This window comes from Monodelphis domestica, chromosome 1 (genome assembly GCF_027887165.1).
Source record: "Monodelphis domestica isolate mMonDom1 chromosome 1, mMonDom1.pri, whole genome shotgun sequence".
NCBI classification, from domain to species: domain Eukaryota; kingdom Metazoa; phylum Chordata; class Mammalia; order Didelphimorphia; family Didelphidae; genus Monodelphis; species Monodelphis domestica.
The window spans coordinates 479,526,397-479,553,436 of record NC_077227.1 but is presented as its reverse complement, the minus strand read 5'-3'; the positions used below and the strand labels follow the sequence as shown (position 1 = coordinate 479,553,436).

The 27,040-nt window shown below is 37.1% G+C and overlaps 1 protein-coding gene across 2 annotated transcripts; it reads left to right on the top strand.

The window, feature by feature from the left end:
• Positions 1-945: 945 nt before the first annotated feature.
• On the top strand, positions 946-26,223 carry PCMTD2 (protein-L-isoaspartate (D-aspartate) O-methyltransferase domain containing 2). Of its 2 annotated transcripts, XM_007475474.3 has the most exons (7): positions 967-1,214; positions 5,737-5,847; positions 6,277-6,608; positions 10,165-10,267; positions 11,766-11,937; positions 17,718-17,841; positions 21,544-26,223. In XM_007475474.3, exons 3-7 carry the CDS (start codon positions 6,302-6,304, stop codon positions 21,924-21,926), a joined length of 1,089 nt encoding a protein of 362 aa, XP_007475536.1. In that variant the 5' UTR covers positions 967-1,214; positions 5,737-5,847; positions 6,277-6,301; the 3' UTR covers positions 21,927-26,223. The 2 variants fall into 2 exon arrangements, with proteins under 2 accessions (XP_001367514.1, XP_007475536.1); XM_001367477.4 differs by lacking the exon at positions 5,737-5,847 and having other exon boundaries at positions 946-1,214.
• Positions 26,224-27,040: the final 817 nt, after the last annotated feature.

The following is a 27,040-nucleotide window of genomic DNA, read 5'->3' as shown; positions in this document are numbered from 1 at the left end:
CGGATTGCAGTCTGTCTATGCATACTTGCTGTACCAAATTCTCCAGAGGGTATAAAAGATCTCCAAGTTCTGTTCTTTTTCGGAGATATTCCCTCGAGTGGTGATTTCTCCCAGGGATACTGTTTAGCCAAAGTGCCAGACCTTTAGGTTCTGTATGGGTTTGGGGCACTTGACCCTGTGTGGAGGCCTAACTATTGAACACTATCCCTAGCCTGATTAAAGATTTGGTTTTTCCAACTATTAAATAATTCTGTAGTTTTCCCCCCGAGTTAACACTATAGAGCGTTAGTTTGCCAAGCCCTCATTAACTTCTCAGAACTCCTTGAGGCAGGTGGTCATCTTTTCCCACACCACAATCTGGAGACAAGGATGTTTGAAGCTAAGGGAGGACATTAGAGCAGCAGTCAAATATTTGAAGGGTCGATTTAGGGAAGAAGGAATTGCCTTCTTCTGCTTGGCCAGAGGACATAACCAGAAGCAAAAGAAGGAAGTAGCAGAAAGTCAGATTTCAGCTAGACTTAAGGAAAAACTTCCAATAAAAGTGAGCAGGAAGGGCTGGAACTTCTGCTTCGGCCGCGGGGTGAGCAAGAGTGCCTCTGAGGTCCCTCCCAGCTCTCACATTCTGTGACAGGAGGCTGGGGCGGGGTGAGGAGAGGCGTGTCACAATCCCTCTTCCAATAGGGAAAGGCTACATATATAGAACACCGCCCCCTTTCTCAGCTCGCTCCCACTCCCACTCCGCCCAAGTCCCCACGCATGCTCTCTTCTCCGGCAAAGCCCCTAGCTTTTCCTTTAAGACTCCGCGGCCCTCCCCTTTAACTGCCCCATCCTCCTCCCCCCACAGCCCCAGCTCCGAGTCCTTGAGCAGCCTCCCCCACGCGAGCCTCAGCGGTTGCGCGGCGCAGGCGCACTGGCGACCCCCGGGGTCAGCCGGGCGGATGTTTACAGCTGTCGGTGGGAGGCGGAGCAGACGCGGCGATCGAGGGGCTGAGTGAGGGGCTGACGGAAGCACCGGAGCCCGGATCGGGGGCTGGGGGCGGCCTCGCCGAGGGCAGGGTCGGGCGGATCGGGGCGGGGCCGGACTGTCGGAACCTGGGCGGCGAGCCCTCGGGCGCCTGGGCCGGGGCCAGGCCCCGGCGGGGCAGCCAGCGCCGAGACCCGAGGACCTTCAGGCCGCAGCCCAGCGCAGGCCCCATCTCCGCCCGAGGCCCGAGGTAGAGCCGCCGGCCGGGCCGCCGCGGGCCACGGACGCCCAGGGGCGGGATCCCGGGGCTGACGGGGAGGAGGCGGCTGCCCCGGAGGCGGGCTTGGAGGGCGCCGGTGCCTAGCAACCCCCCCCCCTCCCCGCGACGTGGGAGCTTCTCCCCTGGGGCCCGAGGGTGGGCTCTGCCAGCGATCTCCAGGGCACGACGGGCATGTCCCTCAACCCCGGGCGGGGATCTTGCCAGCCCGGATCTCAGAGCTCGCTAGGTTATCCTTCAGTGGCTTGGCGTAATGGATCGAGAGCTGGGTTCGAGTCCCGCCTCTGGACAAATTATAGCCGTGCCCCTTGGGCAACTTCCTCTCTGTGGCTGCTCCTGGGCAAAGCTCTTTAAAAGTTACAGCTCTTGCGAGGCTTGCTTTTATTTGGGGTCGTTCCTTGCTTACACATTTAAATAACGGACCGCTTCCTACAAAATCCAATCTGAGAGATGACTGACTTTCCAAGGTCGCACTTTTTAGTTAATTGTGGAGGGGGGATTTCACCTTTCCTGGGCTTTTTGTTTTACTACGCCCACCAGGTGAAACGACTTGTATTTTTTGCCCAAGGTCAAACGGGCCTGGGTTGGGATTTGAACCCTGCACTTCTAATTCAAATCTCCCTTGCATTTTTCCCTCCCACTTAGCGTTGCCTTCGGGCAGTTCCTCTGCCTTTTGGCGGAGTGCTTCTGCCTTTCTCGGAGTTGCTGAGAACTGGTTATTGTTACTGAGATAAACAGCCCCGAGGCGGCTGCTTAGCGGGCTAGATGGGGCCGCCCTCACCGGTTCTTCCTGGGCTCTGGTTCAAATCCTGATTCAGATGTGGTTGAGCTATTTTTTAAAAGCTCCTCATCTTCCCTGTTGCTTACTCCCCTTGCGTGCAGGAACTTCCTTATGTGCCACCTCACTACGTACTTTCATTTCAACCCATCCTGGGCACTAAGGCAGCTTTTTTTAGGCACCATTTTCTTTAAGCATTAGGAATAAAATGTATGATAGTTCTTTGCTTTCAGTGACCTGCTAGTTGAGACAGTTAAATCACTTCTAGATTTGAAATTATTGAATAAAGTGTATGGTAGTTCTTTGCCTTCTGGGACCTCCTAGTTGAGACTGTTACATTACTTATAGATTCAAAATAACTATTGCTGCTTTTAAATTCCTTCCCTTAATGATTCAGTAAATGTCCTATCCCTTAAATATTGTAAAGGTTTTACTTTTTTTAACTTTGTCAATGAAAGTCAGCCACCCTTACGATAAAGGCATTTCCACGAGATTTTATAATGTTTAGGACATATTCGTCCTCTTAAGAGTGGTTGATAAAGTTTGAAACCCCGGGAATTATACAGAAAAAGTTGAGTGTGCTACCGAGTATAACTATTTAAAGTCCTTGGTTAAATGAACCAATTGAAAAGTGCGTCATTAAAAAGTCTGTCTTAAACCACATTTAGGCTATAACAGAACTTGGAATACAGGCTTATGTCCAGAAGGGTTACAGATTGCCTTTAAAAAATAACCCTTGGAGACTTGCCACTTACATACACTAATCCATTTACTCCTCTCCAAAAATACATTCTACCCTTCATATTAAAATATTTTAAAGCCCACTTGATTATGAATGGAAGACACTGTAGTGAATTGATCCTTTTTATTTAAACTTTTTAGTAGCTATCAAGTAGCTCTTACCTTATTGTTTAAGAATTGATTGTTTTGATGCTTAGGTTTATTCTAAATTACTGCTGCTCAGTTGCATAATTCGAAATAATGAATCCTGCTGAGCCCCAAAGAAACACCTGAGCGATGGAGAATTGATATACAACATTATATTAATATAATCTGTGAGGATGAAATCAGAGCATGTTAAGAGAAAGAGGAATTGAATGATACTAGGGAATAAACTTCATTTTGATTTTATGAGAGGGCTGCTTGATGTTTTACTAACTTCCTAGTTTAAGTTTGGCTGTTAGAGATATATAGAAATTAGCCCTTGTTGAATTCTTTTTTGTTAACTGCTGGTGTATGACAAACAAATTTTGTCAGCTTATGTCTAATTTTTTTTTGTTCTTTTCTCTTATGGGAGGTGGTACAATGCTAAGAATCTGAGAGGAACTGAAGGGACTGCAAGCTTAATATGAATTAAACGTGTGACTTGGCCATCAAAAAGTTAATGTGATCTTAAGTTTCATTAAATTAATAGAAATACTGTGTCTTCTTCACAGGAAATAATAATCCTGCTTTATCTTACTCTGGTCAGATCACATTTGTAGTATTAGGTTCAATTCTGGGATGGGTGGAAAATCACATTTTAGGAATGATATTGACAAACTGGACCATGTCCAAGGGAGGGTAATGGTGAGACAATTGGAAACCAAATCATAGGAGTATTGATTGAAGGAAGGAGTGTGGAGGAAAAAGGGATACTTAAGGTTTTACAGAGCTATCATATAGATGTCTTGTTCTGCACATTAGTACCTAGCACATATGTTTTAATCCTTATTGATTGACTGCTAGATCCTAGACAGAAGAACTAAGAGCAAAGAAAAGAATGGAAGTCACAGAGTCAAATCCTTGATCTTGGGAAATATTTTCTCAAATTAGAATTGTCCAAAAATTAAATGATTTGCCTCAGAAGTAGTGAATTAACCATTACTAGAAAATTCTCAAATAGAATGTGGATAACTCCATGTCTAGGATAATGTAGAAGGAATTCCTATTGAAGCTAGAGAACTAGACCAGATGACTGCTGAAATCCCTTTCAACTCTGACATGGCATTATTTCTGGGTATGGAATCATGAGCCATATTATAGCATGATAAATGTTAGATTAAAAAAAGGACTTTAAAAATCGTCAAAGTTATAGAAAGATATCAGCATTTGTAAGTTATTGTGACTATAATTAGATAAGGATGTTAGGAAGGGGCAGCTAAGTAGATCAGTAAATAGGCCTAGAGATAGAAGGTCCTAAGGTCAAATGTGGTCTCAGACGCTTCCTAGCTGGATGACTGGGCAAGCCACTTAAATTCCATTGCATAGCCCTTACCACTCTTCTGCCTTGGAACCAAAGCTTAGTATGGATTCTAAAGTGGAAGGTAAAAGTTTTAAAATTTTAATTAAATTTTTCAAAAGTAGTTAGAAATAATTTCTTTGGAACTCCCAGAGAAAAACAGTTAAAAGTAGAGTATGGAACAATGTGATCATATTGAATGGCCTTTTAGTGTTGAGCAAAATTAAATGGATTTGTTTTCCATTATAATCTGTCCAAACAGTTATGTGTACCATATCACTGAAATTATGTAAAACATCACCTTGAAAATGATCTTGGCATATCTTATAGGAAGCAGGATTTGAGGAGAGGTATTTGAATTTTGTTTGGAAAGGTCATCTTGGAGCTTGATGTTGTAATTTTAGAAGTTACAATTAATGGCATTAGTTGTAAGTAATATTAAGTAATAGCTACTTTAATTTTACTGGTATGAGAGGATGTTCAAGCCTTAATTGGAAAAAGCAGCATCAGGCAGGAGGATCATCTCATGTTGGTTTCTTATGAAACAAAAATGTTGCTTCTTGAGAATGAAAATAAAAGGGTTAAGTGTGCAGTCTGCCCTCAGGACAAAGTTTTTTGAATACCAAGTTGACTGGATCTGGGAAAATCAAAGAAATCCAAATCAACTGAGCTAATGGACCATAAGCTTTGACCTAAGAGAAAAGAGAAAAACAGCCTCTCTTAAATGAATTTTTTGAAGGACTACTAGTCAGTTAGAAATCTTAATTTTGAAGAATTATTAGCTATAATTAAAATAAAAATAATTAGCTAAAATAAAAAACCAGCCGGAATTTATATTTAGCAACATGTCAGGCTTTTCAAACATTTTTAACATGCCTTAGATGGTGCAGAATAATTATGTGTAGTCAGCTTTTATTTTTATTCCTGGGGAGAATATCTATTTCCTACTTGTCAAAACTCCAGATTTCCTTTACTTGGTTTAGGAAACTTTTTAAAAAAGATATTTATAATGGAGCAGCTAGGTAGCTCAGTAGATAGAGAGCCAGGCCTGAAAACGGGAGTCCTGAGTTCAAATATGGCCTCAGATACTTCCTAGCTATGTGACCCTAGACAAGTCACCTAATCCCCATTGCCTCACCCTTACTATTTCTGCCTTGGAAACAGTATAGAAGGTAAGGGTTATTTTTTTTTAAAGACACTTAGACTGTCTTTATTCACATTGAACTTTCAGAAATATGAGGAATTATTGTGAAGAGAAAACAAAATCAAAATATTTAACAAAGTTGTTATATGGTACATGAACAAATTCTGTGCACGTGCCCAATTTTGTGAAATTGTGATAGGTCAGGTATTTTTTTAAAAATGTGAGGAGGAAAAGGGGTTAATTTACCAGGAAGTAAATCTTTTGCAAGAAATCACTATTGTCTAATGTCATATAAAGCTATTATTTTATTGGGTAAAGATAATTTCGAAAAGGAAATTTTTCATTTTTATAGGAGGAATATCAATTAAGAAAAAATTTCCATTTTTACTACATATGCTAATTGTTGACCTCATAAAGGAAGGTCTATTGTTTTCCTCTCGAAGATAATTGAGAAGAATATAAGGTAAGTATTTTTTTTCCTCTTAAAAAAGCTAGAAGGGGAACACAGAATATTACACCTTGTTAATTTTGTGGTAGCAATCATGAATAATCAAGAGTTAGTTCAATTGGGTTTTGCATGTCTTGGAAAGTATCAGAATTTGAAGTGGTAAAATAATTATGCTATACCTTTTGCTGAGAGAGAGTAAAAGAGCCTTTGAAATTTGGGTGAAAAATCATCTAAGTTAACCTTTTTTTCCATATCTGGTAAATATATTGAATGAATTACTTGATATAGTTTCCCCTTTTTCAGATCATTTTCAGATCATTTCAGATCATTCAGATCATCATTACTCAATTGAGAATTCTAATGGAGTGTATATTCAGAGCTTTTGCTTTTCCATGTCTTCTGTTTTACCTCTTAATCTCTTACTCCCTTTGTAATTAATTGTAGCTCTTCCTAAGCATCATCCTTGAAGATGGGAGGTGCTGTCAGTGCTGGAGAAGACAATGATGAGCTAATAGATAACTTGAAAGAAGCACAGTATATCCGGACAGAGCTGGTAGAACAAGCCTTCCGAGCTATTGACCGTGCAGACTACTATCTTGAAGAATTTAAAGATAATGCCTATAAAGACTTAGCCTGGAAACATGGCAATATCCACCTTTCTGCCCCATGCATATATTCAGAAGTGATGGAAGCCCTCGATCTACAACCTGGACTTTCATTTTTGAATCTGGGTAGTGGCACTGGTTACCTCAGTTCTATGGTTGGACTCATTTTAGGTAAGTAAGATATGAGAATCTTACTGGTTTCTTTATTCTCTGCATATACCATTTATTTTACAAAATAATAAGTAGCTTTTTGTAGAAGTATTTTTCTTTTCTTTTTAACCCTTGTTTTCTGTCTTAGAATCAATACTGAGTACTGTTTCTAAGACAGAAGAGTGATAAGGGCTAGGCGATGGGGGTTAAGTGACTTGCCCAGGGTCACAAGGAAGTATCAGAGGGCATATTTGAATCTAGGGCCTCCCAATTATAGGCCTGACTCTCTAAGCATTGGTCTACCTAGCCACCCCTAAGTAGTCTTAAATGAAAAATGAATATGAATTACTTAGAATGTTATTGGGCACAAATTTCTCAGAGGAGGAATTGATCATGATATCCATCTTGATGGCCAAATCTTAAAATTTACTCTAAACTATATTTATTGTCTCTCTTGCTAAATTCATTCACTCTTATAAGCTTTAACTACCATATCTATATAGGTAACTCCCAAATCTTTATTTCCAGTCCTGGTCTCTCTTTATTGAGCTCCGGACCCTTATTTCTAATTCCCTACAGGACATCTTCACATAGATTACCTAGTATCACCTTAAATTCAACATTTCCTAAACCAAGCCTATTTTTCCACATATACACAGTCCTCCATTTAACTTGTTTCTGCCTATAATATTACTATTCACTTGGTTTCCTATGTCTAGACTTATAGTTGCTAAGTTATCCTTTGACTTACTACATCCTGAGAAGTCAGTCTCTACAGCATCCCTCAAATCCATCTCATCAATCAATTACTCAGCATGTACTTAAGACTTACTGTCTGCCTCGCACTGTGCTAAGCAATGGGTTACTGCCACTACTGTAGTATAGACCATTAGGAGTCATTTAGACTATTTGTAAGTAGTCTTCTTTATAAGTTTCCTGCTTCTACTTCATCCTTTGTGTTGTGCTTCTACCCAAATAGTTTTTCTTATGCCCATAGCTTGTCAGGTTTTCTAAAAAATATTAGTGACTCCCTGCTATCTACTTTATAAAATTCAGATTCCCCTACCTATCATTCAAGTCCCCACCCCCACCCCCAATAGTTTGATATCATCCTTCCTTTCCAACCTTATCTATGGTCTTTTTTTCTAGTTAGAATGCACAGTTCCCTGCTCCTGAATTTGTACTGTGCTCCCTGCCAATGTGCCTTTACTTATGTTGTTTCCTAGGCCAGGAATGCTCTTCCTTCATCTATGCCTATTGAATTCCTAACCTTCTTTTAAAACTCAACTTAAACACTACCTTCTTCATGAAACCTCCTCCAATTCGCTTATTGCTCATAGTCTTCTTCCCATTACTCCCCCAGGGCATTCTTACTTACATTTCTTACTTTCCATTGCATTTAGATTGTGTATTATAGCAACATCTATTGGTGTCTTACTAGATTATGAGCATCTTGAAGGTAGCTACTATGTCTCTTCTGAACTTCACATTTTTCCCCAACAACTAGCACAATGCCCTAGTTATAGTAGGTGCTGTTAAAATTAAATTGTGGTTGGACTCAAATATATTATTAATTAGGTGGTTGCCAGGGATTTAATTTCTAAATTCCAAAATGAATTACTAAAATAAATGGAATTTATGGTAGTTTGTTTACAATATTTACAATAGAAGGAAGATATTAAGGAATGAGAGAGAGAGAAAAAAAACTCTGGCTTCTTCTGATACCAGTTAGAATCTCTAAGCCCCAGCCAGGGGAAGAGAGTCTCAAGAAGATGGACCTTACCTGGAGGCTTCATGCCATGCTTAATAAGAGTTTGTTTTGTATTTTATTCAGGATCCATTCAGCTAGTATTTCATTGAATACTACATGCTAGCTTGCTAAGACACACACAGATGAGTAAGACAAAGTCTTTGTTCTCAAAGATCTTAGAATCTCTTGTAAGACCATATGGACTTAATATTTCTCCTATTTACTTTTTATCCCCATGTAACCCACTTTCTTGGGAGGAGAGCCAGTGAAACAACTTCTGAGATCTGCACTATATCTCCCACCTCCAAAGATAAATGAAGGATCATAGATCAAAACTTACAACACCACTGTAATGGGTCAAGAATAGGACTGATAGTAATTCTTTTTTAATCCTAGGTTCTCCTTTAGGCATGTTCTATACCTATCTCAAGTACCAGCCATTAGTTAAATGCCTTCTTTGTGCCAGAAATTGGATGAGGTGCTAAGAATACAAATAGGTACTTGGGCTTGTACTCAAAACTTTTCCAGCTATTCAGTGCCTTTCCAGCTATTCAAAATATGCCTTAGCCAACTCAACATGGTAGGAACTGCTAGAGCTTGACCTCTCTCAGTACTAGCCTCCAAGAACCCAGGGGCATCTCTTGCCACGAGGAGATAGTAGAGTAAAACAGTTGGAAATTGTATTAATTTTGTGCATATTTATGGACTTCATTCAGCAATGTGAGAAACTACACAACTTTCTGTACTTATTCTGTCAGCAAAAGTTGGCATCTTATCCATAATTTATAACCTCTTAGAGAGTTTCCTGGACACTAGTAACTTGCTTAGGTTCTCGTAGCTAGTGTGTGTCAGATGTAGGACTTGAACTCAGTTCTTCACAACTCACCAGCCAGCTGAATCAAGGGGCCAGCTGGGTGGCTCAGTGGATTTGAGAACCAGGCCTAGAGATGGAAGGTCCCAGGTTCAAGTATGGCCTCGAACACTCCCTAGCTGTGTGACCCTGGGCAAGTCACTTAACCCCAATTGTTGTTCTTCTGCCTTAGAACCAATATCCAGTATTGATTCTAAGATGGAAGGTAAGAGTTCTAAAAAGGGGGGCGGAGGGGACTTGAGTAAATAAGGAGGTAGAGTAAATGTGGTTGAGCTGAAAAAATGAGAAGAAATCAGGAAACCAATGTCATGGAAGACAAACTGAATAAGGATATAGTAGAGGAGATTGTGCCAGAGAAGGGAATTCCAGTATTAAGGACCTTCAAAGTTGTAGAGTTCCAAGTAAAGGTGATATCAAAGTGCTAAAAGCTTTTGGGCAAAACCTAAAATGTCTTAGAAAGGCAAAACTTTTCTAAAGAGCTTTTTTTCAAGTGTTTAGTTGCTAATTCTCCTTTCAACAAAAGACAAATTGAAAGCACATTTGGGTATGTCATGTAGAACTATAGTCTTTTTTAATGATATTTGTTAATGATGCCTCTTAGAATCCATTCAAGGCCCAGCTCCTATGTGAAACCTTTTCTAAGTTCCTCCAGTTATTATCTCTATCTCCCCACATTTCTTTGGATTCCCATTATATGTATTTTGTCTATTGCTTCCTCTACCACTCTCAGTGGATTGTAAGCTCCTCAAAGACAGGACATATTGTCATGTTGTTTTGTTCCTGACACTTTTGCACTGTGACTAGCTTGTAGTAAGCCCTTAAATGTTTGTTGAATTGAATTAAGTATGATAACAAGGTGGATATTTTGTAATTGATAGAAATGGATAAAGAACGAATTTAAAAAAAAAACGCCATGCTATGGTTATAAATAACTTTTTTATTGCTGAATCTTTTAGGTCCTTTTGGTGTAAACCATGGAGTAGAACTTCATTCAGATGTGATAGAGTATGCCAAGCAGAAACTGGACTTTTTCATCAGAACAAGTGATAGCTTTGACAAGTAAGGCTTTTTTTTTTAAACTGGATCCAAGTTTTAAAATATGATTTAAAAAAAGGAAGAGATTGTTCATTACACTTTTTTTGTTGTTTAGTCATTTTCAGTTGTATTCAACTCTTTGTAACCTCTTTTGGGGTTTTCTTGGCTAAAATACTAGAGTGGTTTGCCATTTCCTTCTCCAGATCATCTTATAGATGAAAAAACTGAGGCAAACAGGATTAAGTGGCTTCCCCAGCTAAGTGTCTGAGGCTGGATTTGAATCCAAGTTTTCCTGATTCTAGGCTAAGAGCTCTATCCTGTGCACCAAATAGCTGCCCATTATACTTTATATATCTGAAAAATGGACCTAAGCAAGAATATAGCAACCTTATTATTAGGTCAGGGTTGGATGTATCAGAATTCCAGAAGTCAGGATTTGATTCCCTCACACTTGAAAATTCACTACTCTGAAGTGATTCTAAATCAAGTTCTTAGAGCCCTAGACAGAGATGAATTGCAGAATTTGTCTCTAATATTACTAAACTGAAAAGAAACTGTTCTCAGTTTGTCCATGTTCCTAGCACACATAAGTGAATGTATATACTTTTATTTTAGAAGGATATAACTAGCCCTTATTATTTCAAATAATTATTGATTATAGTTGAGATAACACTAATGTTCTGCTCTTAAGGATTGCTTCTAAGAGATTTAAGGTGTTTTTTTCTCTGTTCTATTCTAGAGCCGTTTTTTACTAATCTTAATAATTATGAAAAAAGAAATGTATCCATAGTAGTGGGATTTGGGTTATGCATATTACTTTAAATTATTGGAACTCTCAGTACATTTTTAAAGTACATATATTTTTAATAGCTTAACTGCTTTATTTCTTGACTATAGACATTTAGCCTTTTCTTTTAGTGTTATTTAACTCTATAATTTTATACTTAGAGTACTGTCTATTTAACATTATCCACTAAATTCAAGCACTTGAATGTCTTTGAGAATGTTCATAGTAGAATAGTAGGAAGAGCTCTTACCTTGGAGTCAGAAGGCTTCAGCTCCTGCATCTGCCCCTTACTCAAGCTAGTTACTTTGCTCCCTAATCATCAGTTTCTCCATTTATAAAATAGGGACAATTGTACATAACCTACCTTTTTAAAGCAGGCTTACTTTAAATAATATTTTAAGTATAGCATTTTCAGGCTTGTAAAAGTAGGCAATATAAAGTATCATTCTTTCCATTTATAGATTAGAAAACTGAAACTCAGGTATGTAGAGTGATTTGTCTGAGACCACCTGATTCATAAGTGGCAGAGCTAAGACTCCATTCCAGCTCTTCCACCTGCCAATGCTCTTTTCACTATACCATGGTGTCTCTGTGGTAGTGTGAAGATTGTTAAAACTGTGAAGGGCTATATGAATATGTTTAAAGCGAAAGACATTTGAGGTGATAGAATAATGCAAGTATCATAGAGACTTGTTGCAGTATAAACAAAGTATATGAAATGTTCTTCACCCTCAGGTTTGAATTCTGTGAACCCTCTTTTGTTACGGGCAACTGTCTGGAGATTTCTCCAGATTGTACTCAGTATGATCGTGTTTATTGTGGTGCTGGAGTTCAAAAAGAACATGAAGATTACATGAAGAGTTTGCTTAAAGTTGGGGGAATTCTTGTCATGCCACTAGAAGAAAAGGTTAGTTTGCTTTCATGAGTCTAGTGCTTTATGTCCTCTTTTTTTCCTTCTAATTGTTAAATACTTCAAGGACCATTACTGCCATGCAAGCACTGATCATTTTTGCCATACCAAAATCCAGAATCATATTGCTGATTCATTCTAGGGAGCAGTATGCCTCAAAGACAGAATATTCAGAAGTCCCTTACTATTATTTTCCACCCTCCTTATGCCCCTTATTACTGCTTCTGCCTGGTGTGCCTTTTTTTTTTACTGGCTGTGTCACAGAGCAGCTGTGCTCTAGACTCCATCAATGATCTGTGAAATGATCATGAATCTAGATCTAACTAGAAAGGACCTTAATGGTCATCTGCTCTCTCTCTCTGTCCTCATTTTAGAGCTGAGGTATAACTAAGACCTAGACTATGACATTTGAGGTTCTTTTCAGTTCTGAATCTATGATAAACGCTTTGGGCTCAAAAAATAACTGCTTTTCTAGCACCCAGAATTATAATATAAGTTAAATAGAAATACTCAATTGGAACTAGAATGGTTAGCATAAGCACAGTCTACTAATATTCTCATTTTTGTCAGTCGTTTACTGCACTAGCAAGTATCCCCATTGCTAGAGATGAAATGTCTTTATTGGTCCTTAACTTTATATGCTGCTTTCTCCTCCCATCTCTAGACTTCTCTTGGAAATGGCGAGCAATTCCATCAGGGCTATATATTGGCATGCAGCATTCTTAAATGTTGTTCTTATTTTTTTAGGGTTAGATTTTTTCCCACAACATTCAGCAAAAATTATTACTTATCTTTCCTCCAACAAACTGAGCCTTTGAATTTGATAACAGAAGTCAAAAGGAATATAGAATTGACTGAATATATTTGTTTTGTAACCATCTTTGCTGAGCCACCATTAAAGATAACTTGTATTTCTTGTTTTTACTCATCTCCAACTAATGAAATTGAGTTCATTTTCATAGAATTGATTAGTGCAAGTTTTTGCTAAATATTTTAACTGATGGAATTCAAACATTTATTAAGTACCTACTTCTTGCTAGGTACTGGGAATTTCACTGTTTAAAATTAAATTCACTGTTTAATATTTTTAATCAGTCAATTAAAATTAATCAGTCAATAAACATTAAGTTCCTACTATGCTCCAAGCACTGTGCTGAGTGCTGTAGATTTTTTTTAAAAATGCAAAAGACAGTCTCTGCCCTCAAGGATCTTATAGTCTAACCAGGGAGACAGTGTGCAAACAGATATGTAGAAACAAGCTTCATATGACAAATAGGAGATATTTAGCAAGGGGAAAGCACTGGAGTTAAAATAGAAATAAGACATTACCTGCCCTGACAAATCTAGTTGGGGGATATAACACACAGGCATAAATAACTATAGTTTTAAAAGGATAGCAGTGTTTTGTGAATTTGGAGCATGAGGAGGGACAGACTTCAGTGACTGTAGGAGCAAAGGAAGAGTCAGGGAAGATGTCATGAATGAAGTGCAATTGACTTGTACTTTAAGGTTAGACATTCAACAGGAGATGGAGGAGGAAGACTTTCTAGACACAGGAAAGAGGCTTACATGTTTGAGGACAGAGTAGCCTAGTATGGTTGAGATCAAAGAATGTATAGAGGTTAAGTTGTATGAGAAAAAGCTGGAAAAGGAAAGTGGAATCAGACTGTGGAAGATGGTAAATATCAGGGGAAAACTTTTGGAGAGGCAATAGGGAATCACTAATGGTTCCAAGTAGGAGAGTAACATGTTTGACTAGATCTGTGTATAAGGAATATTAGTTTTTTATGTTATTAAGTTATTTCAGTTGTGACCAACTCATTTTTTTTAAACCCTTACCATCTGTCTTAGAATCAATACTGTGTATTGGTTCCTAGGCAGAAGAGAGGTAAGGGCTAGGCATTGGGGGTCAAGTGACTTGGCCAGGGTCACATAGCTAGGAAGTATCTGCAACCAGATTTGAACCTAGGACCTCTCATTTCTAGGCTTAGCTGTCAATCCATCCAGCTGCCCCCTGTTCAACTCATTCTCGGCAAATATACAGAGTGGTTTGCCATTTCCTTCTCTAGTTCACTTTACAGATGAGAAATTGAGGCAAGCATGGTTGACTTGCCTGGAGTCATACAGCTAGTAAGTGCCTGAGGCCAGATTTGAAACCAGAGAGATGAATCTTCTTGACTCCAGGCCCTTCACTTTATCCACCTAGCTACCCAAGATTAGACTAATAGTGCCTAGATAAAGGAGAAATTAAGGCAAGAAAGAAGAGTTGGAAAGACCCATTCTATTACAATAATTCAGAAGGGTGGTAATGAAGACCTGTACTAATGTACAAATGTTAAGGTATTAGAATAGAGAGGAAGTGACAGATACAGTCACCAGGACTTATTAATTGACTGGATATGATAGGTGATGGAGAAGGAAGGGGCAGTGATAAATTACCAAGGTTCTGAACATGGGATGCTAGTTGAATAGTTGCACCTCTGATAAAAGTCAAATGGACAGTTTTGGGGAAAAGATGATAAACTCATTTTTGGCCATGTTGAGTTTGAAAAGTTTGAAGTGGAATATCAGCTGAAAATATACTGTAACCTCTTGACTATTCTTAATTGGTAAGATGGGAAGTTTTTTCTTTAAGTTTAGTTTTTTGTTTTTGTTGTTTTTTTTTTTAAGGGAGAAAGTTTAGGAGGGGGAAAGGTTTATCAATAATTATGGCCATTAAAAAAAGGCTCATTATCTGGCCTCAGCCACTTCCTAGCTGTGTGACCCTGGGCAAGTCACTTGACCCCCATTGCCTAGCCCTTACCACTCTTCTGCCTTGGAGTCAATACACAGACGGATACACAGACGGAAGGTAAGGGTTTAAAAAAAAAAGGCTCATTGAAACTTTTAAAAAACGCATATAAGAGAAAGGAATCACTGACAAGCTGTACAGTTTTCAAAGTAATGTGGAATTTATTATATGGTTTGTTTTTTTTAAATAAGTGGCATAAAATGAAAATTCACAGTTGTTTATTTTAAATACTATCTTAGAATCAGTTTTAAGACAGAAAAGCGGCAAAAGCTAGGTAATTGGGGTTAAGTGACTAATCCAGGGTCACATAGCTAGGAAGAATCTAAGACCAGGTTTGAACCCAGGCCCTCCTGACTATTCTACCCACTGTGCTGCCTAGCTGTATTGATTCACAGTTTCAGATACAGTCTTCTTTGTGTTCTGCTGTGTATTTGAACATGCTTTTTTAATCTTTTAATTCAGGGGAAAAGGAAATGAACCATAAGCATTTAAAGATATGGGTCTTGGACCTCAGGAGAGAGGTTAAAGGGAGACAAACAAATTGAGGAATCCCTGCTGAGAAGTGGTATTTAGAACTGTGAGAGTAAATGAGATTGCTAAGGGGAGAGGCTAAAAGCAAAAAGAGATGAGGGCCAAGGATGGACCCTTGGGGAATTAAGGGATTAGGGAAAGGATGGGGAAACTGAAGGAGTAGGAACTATAGGAGAATTATAAGATTAGGACAGATTTAGAGCTGGAAAGGAGGTTATCTTTTTACTGAAGAGAAAGCTGAAATCCAGAAAGTTTAAGTGTCTAGCTGGAGGTCCGACTCCAGACAGGAACAGAGCTGAGATCTGAACCCAGGTTCTCAAACTCCAAATCCTGGGCTCTCCCCAATATATTTGTGAGAGCAGTCTCTGAAGTCCAAGGAGCAGAAAATACAGAAAGGAGTCAGTGATACAGTGATACAGAGAAATGACTATTGACTTTGACAATTAAAAAGTGGAGAAATAGCAAGCCCTGATCTTACTGAGAAAAATGACTAGCTGGCCACTGAAATAATGGCAAAGTAAATGTTGGGAGGCATTTATCTTTATCACAAAGTATTAAAGATACCCACTTTTAAATTGAACATTTTCTGTCATGTTTTCCAGGTAGATGTTTTTTAAATCAATAAATTTCATTTGGACATGACATACAAACTCTTATCTAATATGTACTTACATCCCCCAAAATAATTTAGCAAAATTTAGCAAAATAAAAGTGTTTATAATTGATCATACATTTGCCTTTACATTATGTTTAGCTTAGAAACTTGCAGACTTTGGAAGAAACAAAATTATTTATACTAGACTGCATTAGGAGAGTTTTTGCTGTAATTGTAAAATGACATTTCTTGGGAATAATTCATGATTCTAGGCTTTTAAAATATGAATTAATGTTCCATTTCCCCTTAAAAAGTTCCTAAGGACATTGTGCATGTTGTCAACTGCAGCATTTTCAAGAGGGCCTTGAATATGTTGCCATTTGGAAGCTGAATACTGTGTAATTATAATAACCCATCTTGATTCTGGAAGATAGTGATAAGGAAATGTACCTCCTGCCTTTCTTTGCATCAGTGGAGAGAGGATGGAAAATGTTTCCATATCAGTTGGTTTTGTTGAGCTGTTTTTCTTGAGCATAAGAAAAAGCTCACTGAGGGGAGGGGCCTTTCTGACCAGGACTGAGATGTAAATAACAAAGGCTATTATAATAAAAACAATAAAATGAAGTTGCTTTTTTGGAAGCCCTTGGACTCTACTCCAAACACATCATTATGGTGCAAGATGCATTGGCAGTGAGAGATATTTCCAGAAAATTTAATTTAGCTACTCATTTGTGTTTTTAGCCTCATGGACCTTCAGTAGAAAGTGCAATTAGCCTTCATGTGTCTTTTATTCCACAGCTACTAGAAGAAACCAAGAGTATGAGAAAGGAAATGTTAGGGAGAAAAGCTTTGTCTTCACCTTTCCAGCATTTAGAATTTCATTTACTTAAGGGATTTATTTACCAGCTTAGATTTGATTAGCTAAGACTTGCACATAACCACTGCTTCTAAAGCCCTTGGTGAGTGAAAATAGTACTCTGACCTAGTTTAGCAATCTGGGAACATTCAGAAACGTTGCACACTGGATGATCCCTATCACAGGACTGTTATAAGTAGAACATTGTTTCTTAAGTAATTCCAAGGTTATGTTGAATTCCATGTTGTAGCTAAAATAATTATAGTCGAGTTTTAGTTGAATGATTTTCAGGAGACATTAGCAGAATATTGGACAGATCGAGTTATATCACCTGTTGGTGCTGTTCTTTGAGTCAAGAGAGATATGAGTTTGAATCCTGGATTTGATGTTGCATAATTATTTATCTCTGAGCTTTGCTTTTCACATCTGTCAATTGCAGTATTCATACTTGAAATGGTTATGGGGAAAGCTTTTTGTGAACCTCAATGCATAATTAATCTGAACTGCTATTACATGGGAGGCAGTGTGATATAGCAAACCTGGAGTTAGGAAAAACTGGATTCAGATCTTGCCTCAGACATTTAATTTACCCAGGATGATCCTTAACCTTAATCTTCTTAGTCTGTTTCTTCATTTATAAAAGGCAGGAGTTGGACTCAATGATATCTGTCCTCCTCTCTTTCTCCTCTAAACCTATGATCCTCTGAGTCTTTCATTTTGTATTTTTTCTGTTGTTATTTATGATTATTTAGCTTAGATTTTCTCTTAAAGTCAGTCAACCAATTGACAAGCATTTATTAAATATCATTATGTGCCAGGCACTACACAAAGCACTGGGAATACAAAGACAGACTCAAAACAGGACTATTTCTCCAGGGGTTTATATTTTAACAAGTCAAAGAATATGTCTGATTTTTATTTTTGATTTTAAGAAATAACTCTTTTAAACTTATTATATATTAGCCAAATATTCATGACAGTTTCTCATTTTGTATTTGGGACAGCTGACTAAAATAACTCGAACGGGTCCTACTGCTTGGGAGACCAAAAAGATTCTGGCTGTTTCTTTTGCTCCTCTGATCCAGCCCAGTCATTCAGATTCAGGAAAGTCAAGACTTGTGCAGTTGCGTAAGTACAAAGATCTATATTTGGTTTAATCTTCTGTCCTGTTTAATCAGGGACTGGAACAAAAATTATTGAAAGTTTTTGCTACATATTTTATCATCAACTAAAAAAACCTAAAATTTTATAATTGACTGCAGTTGAATTTTAGACTGAGTTTCACTTTAATTTGCCTACATCATCAGATTCTACTTTTTTCTCCACCCTAAACAACCAGTTTGCTTTTTGTTATAAACTTCTTGAGAATATGTTACAAATTGTGAAATTGGAAGGTCAGGAGAGGGGAAGAAATGTGAGGAAGCCAAAAGAGTTTAATCACAACATCACAGAACTTATATATTCCTTAGGTTGCTCAGGGAAATATATGCAGTATAGTTAGCTTGGAGATAGTGTTCACATATAGAGAAACTCTGCTAGTCCATGTATGAGATGATCTTCCATCCTCCCAACCCTAATCCACAATGGCTTCTCATTCAGAACAATCTGTGTCTACACTAAATACAACTTTTGCCTCTTTTTTCCATCCTCCCAGTAAGAGGGTAGAACTGACTCCATTATACTGCATATGCACTAAATACATTTCTTACAGTTTCATACACTGGCCATTTCGTTATGTAGAATTGATTATTTGACAATTGTCTTTCAACTTCTGTCATTCCTAAGGAGAAGTACAGGCTTTTCATACTATTCTTGCCTCTTATTGACCAATTGTTCTGTCTCTTTATTACCATGTATTTGTACTTATATCTGTGTTTAAAACAAAATGCAATATAATGTCCTATTTGGGGTTTTTCCAGCTAATCTTACGTATCACCATGGAAATGGAATTTCATTAATCCTCAAACATTTTGTATGTGTGTGTTTTCCAGAGAAAATAATAGACCCTATAGTTCACTAACCCAGAATCGCAGCATGTCACAGTTGCAAGGGACCTCAAGAGGTCCTCCATTCCTAAACAGAAATACCATGTGAAGGGGAACCTCTTCTTTGGGTGGGGGTGGAGGGAAGGCAGCCAATTCCACTTCTGTGAACTCCCACTCATTGCTTCTAGTTCCATCCTGTGAAGCCAAGCAGAACAAGGTTAATCCCATTCTTTCACGACAGTCCTTCAGAAGGGTAGTAGAAGACAGCTTTCATGTTCCTACAAACTTTTTCCAGACTAGACAGATTTCCTGATATCATTTCCATTGAGGATGCTGGATCTGTACCATATAGCACCTGCACAGATAGTTTCTAGGTCACATCTCTGTAGGGATTGCTTCCCAGGATGATGGCTATAGGGGCTGGGCTACAGTGCCAAAGTATTTTTCCTCTGACTGTTCTCTAGTTTGTTAATATCCTTCCTAAAATGTGTGTTGAACTGAACACGGTACTCTAAATAAGAAAATAGGAGACCATCAACTCCCTTCTTCAAGATAAACTGAGGCTAACTAAGATCATGTGAGCTTTCTTAGCCACAGTATTATGCTGTGGACTCATATTGAGTTTGTAGTCCACTCACTCCCACAGAATCTTTTTACATTACTTGTTATCTAGCCATTCTTCTCATACTCTGTCCATCTTTACCTTTTTTTAGAACAAAGTATGAAACTTAATTTATTTCTGCTAAACATTATCTTACAAGATTTGGCTTATCTTTAGGAATCCTAACTCTTGATAGTGATTCCCCCTCTTAATTCCATATGATCTGCATATTTTATTACTATGCCATTGATGCCTTTATCTAAGTGATTGATAAACTGTTGAACACCACAAGGTAAAGGACAGAGACTTCTGTCCGAGTTGACTTCAACTCATTAATGGCTACTGTTTGGGACTGATCATTCAACTAGTTTTAAATCCTTTTGACTATTATTGCCTATCCTTTTCATCCTATTCATAGGGATGCTATGTAAGAATGCCAAAAGACTTTCCATAATCCAGTTATACTATATTTATATCCACCTAACTTGTTGAGGCTGTTAGTCCTATTAGTAAAAGAAAATGTAGTCTGGAGTGACTTTTTCTTCATTGATATATAATGGCTCTTATTTGCCATCCTTTTCTCCCTTTTTTGGTTCTGACCTGTGATTTTGTTGTTGTTGTTGTTGTTGTTGTTCTTGGAGACGCCTTTAATGAAAGTTCTCTCCATAGATACAGGTCAGTTAGCTTAAACATCTTAATATTCTATTGTATCATATTAATGAAATTAGGACCATGGTCCTTAGAATTTAACAAAGTTTATTAGCATTACTTGGAGAGGTAAAAGAAGAGAAATAGATAGAAAGAGAGAGATTAAAATGACCTGCTCTAACTACCCCATGTGGCTGCTTCCAGCAGCAACCCAACACAGGTACTTCTTGGTGGGCCACCAGAGACAGGGAGAGAACACTTCCTTGTTTGCCCCTTTTATCCTCTCTTTCACATCCGGGTCAAATTCAGAGTCACATAGCCTACACAGGTGGCATAACTCCAGAAAAGTGAAGAAGGTAAATTTCCCCCTCTCAGTATCAGAAAGTTAAAGTGACCTGCTCAGGATCGTGCAACTAGTATGTGTCAGAGGAGGGCTTGAAATCTGCTGTTGTTACTAACCCCAAGACTGGCTCCCTTCCATGCTACCTCTCTTTATTTTACTTAGATGATGCAAAGTAGAGATTTTAGTGGGTATTAAGCTAGCTGTTCTTTCTAGGTTTATCTTGTGGTGACTTGAATAGCATCCCTTTTCAATAATCTTTAAAATATTTTTATACTGTCAAGAATTCCAATTATTTTTGGTTACTGCATTTAGGTATGTTTCTACCATTAATTTATATCTTTAGGGTTAAAAAGATCTTAATGTTTGTGACCTTACCTTCAGTGCTTTGATGTAGCTGTGATTTCATGAGGAGATACTTCATTGGTGTAGCTTGATACTTATCTGCACCTTGTCCTCCTCCAGAATTCCTGTCCATGACCTGCGGTAAAAACTTTCCATAGAAGATCTAGGGACCACCTGGAGGCCTGCTTATAGACCTTCTGCTATTTTATAGATACCATTGCATCACCAGCACAGTCTATACCTGTTATTTCCTTGCTCTCATTTCCATGACTGGCCCACTCTCTTTCCTGATCACATCTTTTGTCTTTCACATTCCTTCCCTACACTAGCTAAATAAAATTATGAACCTGAAACTGAGAGGGTTTTTAGAACCAGTGTCTGTATTGCCTGCTGTATCCTTGTATCTCTTTTTTGACATTTTCAATATACTTCTTTCAATTTTGTGAAATATATGGCAGTTCACGCTTTCAAAAAAAAAACAATGAGAATACTACCTCTATTTAAATAGCATGTGAAAGGCTGTATATACTTAATTAGTTTCCTGGATTGACTAACTAGGAACCTCTTGAGAAACTAATCAATTTTAAGAAATTGAATGTTGTCACTAGGGCAGTGGATCTGAATTTTAATTCCCACTTCTCTTCACTTTGGATGTGGCTTAATAACTCAGTTGTCTCCCTTTGGCTCTGCAAAGTAGAGGCTTAAGTATTAGCAAGGTACCATGTGAATGCAAAACATTATGAGTGTTTAGTGTAATTTTCCTGTACGCTTTGCCACAATTCATATTTCACAAATATTTTTAAAATACCATTCACTTAAATTAATTTGTATATTTGAGCAAGGTGTTATCTCATTAGATTTTGTTCTGCTGAATGCTTGACAATATTTGATCAAATTCTTCTTTACCTTAGCTCCATTGGCTGTTCGTAGCCTCCAAGATTTAGCTCGAATTGCAATCCGAGGAACTATTAAAAAGATAATTCATCAAGAAACAATGAGCAAAAGTGGAAATGGACTAAAAAACCCACCCAGGTTTAAGCGAAGACGAGTTCGACGTCGTCGAATGGAAACTATTGTCTTCTTGGACAAAGAAGTCTTCGCCAGTCGTATTTCCAACCCATCTGATGACAACAACAATTGTGAGGATGTGGAAGAAGAAAGGAGGGAAGAAGAGGAAAAGAGTGTACCTGAAATGAAGCCAGATCCTCCCATAAACTTTCTGAGAGAAAAGGTCTTGAGTCTGCCCCTGCCTGACCCTCTGAAATATTACCTGCTTTATTACAGAGAAAAATAAGTCTTCTATTTATATTAAGAAAAAGATACATAAGGGGGGAAGTGGCGAGGGCCTGACAACATGTATATGACTTGCTTACCTGTTAACATGGTCACCCCTGGCATAGATTGGCTGGAGAATGTGACTGCTGTGTACTTAAACATCCTCATTTTTTTTCTCCTAGTTTCTTGGTGGTGTGCTAATTTTTTTAATCTTATAGCAGGATTTCCTTTAAAAGTGACTTGGTGAACACAAACTGGCCTAGAAGCAAATATTTCTTCCACTGAGGGGAAAGAAAATCACCTCAATCAGGCTGTTTTGTATTTCAGCCATGCTTTAAGACTAAACTCCAGTTTATATAATGTTTCTAGGCAGCACCCTAAAGACTACTCTGCAACAAAGTTGCATAAAATAGTATATGTTGTATAATTAAAATGAAAACTTCTGATTCAGATTATTTTGCTTCTCCCAAAAACCCCACATAAAGCACAAATTTTACAAAAGTACACAAAATCACTTCTGGGGGCAATACTCTAAATGTCCAGGTTTGAATTCTGAATTTAAGTGGTATCTGCCCTTAATCATTGGCACCGAGTTTGACTCTTACAGCTTGGAAAATATTGTTACAAGCTTGTTTCCCAGATTACAAATAAATAAATAAATAGGCTTTTGTGAGTTTGCAGGTGGTAAATTTTCTAAAGAGACAGTGATGGAAATCATAAATACATCCAACTACCCAACTTTGTTTCTACATAGTAAGGATCATATGTGAGTGAAATCCTTTATGGATTTTTATCTGGCACTGTTTACAAGCAAAGTTCTGAAAACTTTGTCAAGTATAGTGTTAGAAATTCCTAAAAGGATATTTTGAGAGATGTCACAGATTCTTTACGTCTAAGTTAGCATGATTGATGTTCTTACAAATATGCAGTACAGACCCAGATGTGGTTGACCTGAGGATGGAAAGGAATATCACTCTGAAGCAACTGACTACTCGGCTTCTCAGAATATATAGATGATGAAAAATCTAGGAAAGTAATTAGTAGCAATGCTCCCTGTAGACAGTCCCTGCTTTCTTGACCTCAGTTTAGTATTTTTCTGTAACTAGATTAGAGAATGAGATTTAGCTTTTATAGTTCAACAAAACCAGATTTTTTAAAAATAATTTTTCTTAAGAAAAAATGGATCTTTCAAATTTTAGTTGTGTTAGATGAATTTAACTTGCAATGAATTGTAAATTATACTTTTCCCAGATTATGAAGAGTGTAAAAGTAAAAAAGGGAAAAAGGACTCAGTCTTTCTAAACTAGTGAAGAAAATGGTCTAATCTTCAAAGTAACCTGACTGAAAAACCTTTCAAGTAACTAAGACTACTTTTGAGATACACTGGAATTAGATTGCTTGATCCAAAGTGTATTTGTTCACTTTTTTTTTACTTCCCTGTCATTTTTACATGCCCCCAAAAGGCATGACTGGCCTAAAATGTACACAGGAAACCCAAACTCTCAGTGTCTAAGATTTAAACACTCAATTCACATTGACTGTGTCTTGTAATTAAATATTATGTAGCTCTTTGAAATCACAGGGTAAATTCAGGTGTCTCTGTGCTATCTAACTGATCTCTGTTGATTTAGGTAATTTTCTAAAGTTACTCAGTGAATCTTTAGTCTGTGTACTGACAATTTTTTCACTACAAATTAAAATCTGTGTAGCCAAATAAAAAGGAAACATTGGTATGTCTAGTCCTAAGCTCCTAAATTTAGGCTGTTAAGGAAACTTTATATGTTGTTACATTTATTCATTTGTCTTTTGGTTCAGTGTCAAGATTATCCATGATTTTTGCCTCCCAAGATTTTCAGTTTTCAAATGACCAGTTCAATTGCTTGCAGGTCTTCGTGGAGAGAAATAGGATTGGTATATATACATATAAAATTTGCCATTTATATGTAATTTATATGGACATAAGCAATTTGGAGTAAATATTCATCTGAGATCTGTGAAATTTGTTACAGAGAGAGTACATCTTTACATTGGCTATCTTAAATTTTTTTTCTATAATTATAGAAGTATCTCACACTTTCACCACATTTGCCTTTTTATTACTTTAGAATTTTTAATGCTCTTTAAAATGCATAGAAAATGATTTTCCCTTTATATTTTAGAAACCAAAATATTCAAGCAGTTTGTGTTTTCATGTTGTCAAGTTGTGCTATTATTATCAAAACAGAAAAAACTGATAGAAGAATTTTAAGTGTAATATATAACTGTGAAATAGTGTGGTGTTTAGCCTGCAAAAATAAAGGGGAATTGTAAATAAGGTTCTCCTCTGCTTAAGCACTTGCACTGTAGGTTAGTATGATAGGTTATTTTTAGTTTCTACACAGATTAACAATAGATAATGTTTTTTTTGTATAGTCTATAAGCCCTTTTATGGAATACTGTATACTGTAACCTGGTTTCTGACTTCTGTTTACTTTTTATGTTTTAAATATTATGTGATGTTGTAGTCTTGACAAGTAGTAAGGTCATAGACTTGTGCAAAGCAAACTTCAGATGTGTAAATCTTAAGTATGTAAGTTGAAAATCAAAATCTGTACATAGAAAGAAGAAAAGGCAATTTTGCTGATCTGGAACTTGCAAGGAATATGAAACGTGAATTTTATTGAGCTCATATACATGAGTGTATAGACCATATATCAATAAATGCAGTTAAGACTTTTTAGCCTTCTTAGCATTGCTTCTGTATCGTGCTATTTTTAAAAGAACTTCACCTGACTTTTTCTTTTGGAAGACATAGTGAAATTATTGGTTTTTCTTTTTGTGTTTGTACCCACTTTCTTATGTTGAAATTGGACTGATTTTTTGGTCTTCATTTCTCTTCTGTGAAGGCCCTATTTTTTCCATTCAGGTAGATAGTTTAATTCAGAATCATTCACAGTAGAACTGAAGATATAATTAGTTACTAATGTGACCTTGGCATAGGCAAACAGATTATGGCTCTAAAGAACTTAATAGGCTAATGACTAGAATAATTACTTGGCTCTTCAGTATTATTCAGAATATGCATGGAAAACCCAGGCACTTCAATGAAAGAGTAGCACTTCAGGTTTGATTCACCAGCAGTCAGCTAATTGGTAGCACATAACGGTTAATTGAGTCACCAGCACAGTTTTAATATTTTCTAATGAATGGAAAGTGGTTGTTTTCCTAGGTCATCCACAAAACTAGACTTCAGATAGCTCATTACCATATACCTCATTGTCATCTACTCTACTTAACCCTAAGAATCACAGTAGAGGACAAGTTTTGTCTTTGGGCTTAGTAAATAACTTTCAAATCAAAATGCACTTTCTGAAAATGGAAGGTTGAGCGTCACTTAGTATTTTCAGCATTATATTATTGGCACTGTTCTGTTTTATATAATTACATAAGAACTTCAAATATTCACAGTTGCCCTTTTTATTACATTTATTTGATTTTTAAAGCTATGAAATGCAGGGACTACACTTTTTTTCTTTAAATGTTAAAAAGCAAAATCTTTGTTTTCATTTGATTTTAACATTTAAAAGGAAAACTTTTGTGCATTTTAAGAGCCACAAGAATTTAATGTAATAAAGAAAATCGGTGAAAATCTGAAATTCTTATAATGTGGAAATATGTAACAAATGCATATGTGTATATGTAATGCATAGAGACATATACATATACACCTCATTTTGGTAAGATAGAAATGTCCAACTGGTTCCATTTTGAATTATGTTTCTATTTTTTGGTCTAAGACTGAAAAGAAAGAGTGACTATATATTATGTCTTTAAATGAACTTAGAGAGGCATAGTTAGCCCAAATCACCCAAAGACTAAACCCTGTTTCAGGAATTTCAAATTTAATCATCTACATCATTACCATAAAATTGGTACCATCTATATTATTTAAACTCTTCTCTTTAGAAACGGGGAGGCAGCTGGTCGTCTATAAAGGAAGACAGTTCATTCTTTGGGGCTCTGGGTTGTAATCACCATTCAATAAAAGAGCCACCTGGTTCCTTTGTCTACTGTTAGATCTGGTGTAACATTATACAGAAATCTCACATCTTGAAGCTGATGATGTCACACTACTGAACCACACACATGTGGCTCAGAAATCTTACCTAAAATGCTGCTGTTTTTACAAAACTAACCCTGCATACTTTTGTGTCACTAAATGTCAATGGTTGCTTGTCTATGTTTGGTATTTAGTTCATGACATTTAGCTAGATCTAGTATGAAAACTGTTCCTTTTCTGGAATATCACTTTACGAATAAAAGCTGTATATACTCTACTGCTAATGTTTCCATTGAATAAAAAAAAAATATCACTTGTCTAATGCATACGTAGCATGGTCTAGCCCTGTATTAGTGGATTTCTGGTTTAATCTTTAAATGTGGAGAATCTTAGGGGACTATCTGATAACACAAAAGATTACACTGTGTTTAAATTTGTAATCCTCATAGAAATTCTACCAGAAGTGTTTGCTGTGTTGGTACTCCCAAAAGGTTGATTGAAATGACAAAAGGCTAAAGACTGCATGGTTGATGACCTAGTTTATATTCATTCTCTGTTCCTTAAGATTATGTGTGCATCATTATCAGTGACATTGGAATTGCTTTCAAGGCATCTGTGAAACAATAAAAGTTGTTTGGTTTTTTCCAGTCCTGAAGGTAAGAAAAATAATTGTAGCTTCCCCCAAAGTATGTTGAAGAAGAATATTGGTTAATAGGTTTGAAATGCTAAAACCCAACCCACTAGAGTCAAACTTTGTCAGATGTTGGAGCTTACTAGAAAAGTCCTAATGAGAGAATATACCTATAGTAGCTTGAACTCATTCATATAAGGAAGGTTCTAAGCCTCCTGCTCTACTGTATAGGTAACTCGATTATTAATTTATGCTTATTTGCATATAAAGAAGATGCTAAAATCCCTAAGACATTTATCTGAAGTAGCTGAAATTTATCCTCTAATATTTGCACTCTTCATATATTTAGCAAACCCCTTCTCAGTATAAAGTATAAACTTTAGCATAGCTCCCCTAATGTCCTAAATTGAAAATTACATTTTTATCTGTTTTGTGGAATCAGGTAATCCAAAGTATAATAGAA

Coding starts and splice junctions, on each gene's coding strand:
- PCMTD2 (XM_001367477.4), top strand. CDS start 6,302: ATGGGAGGTGCTGTCAGTGCTGGAGAAGACAATGATGAGCTAATAGAT. Junction 10,268..11,765: donor ACAAGTGATAGCTTTGACAA/GTAAGGCTTTTT, acceptor CTTCACCCTCAG/GTTTGAATTCTGTGAACCCT. Junction 11,938..17,717: donor TCATGCCACTAGAAGAAAAG/GTTAGTTTGCTT, acceptor TATTTGGGACAG/CTGACTAAAATAACTCGAAC.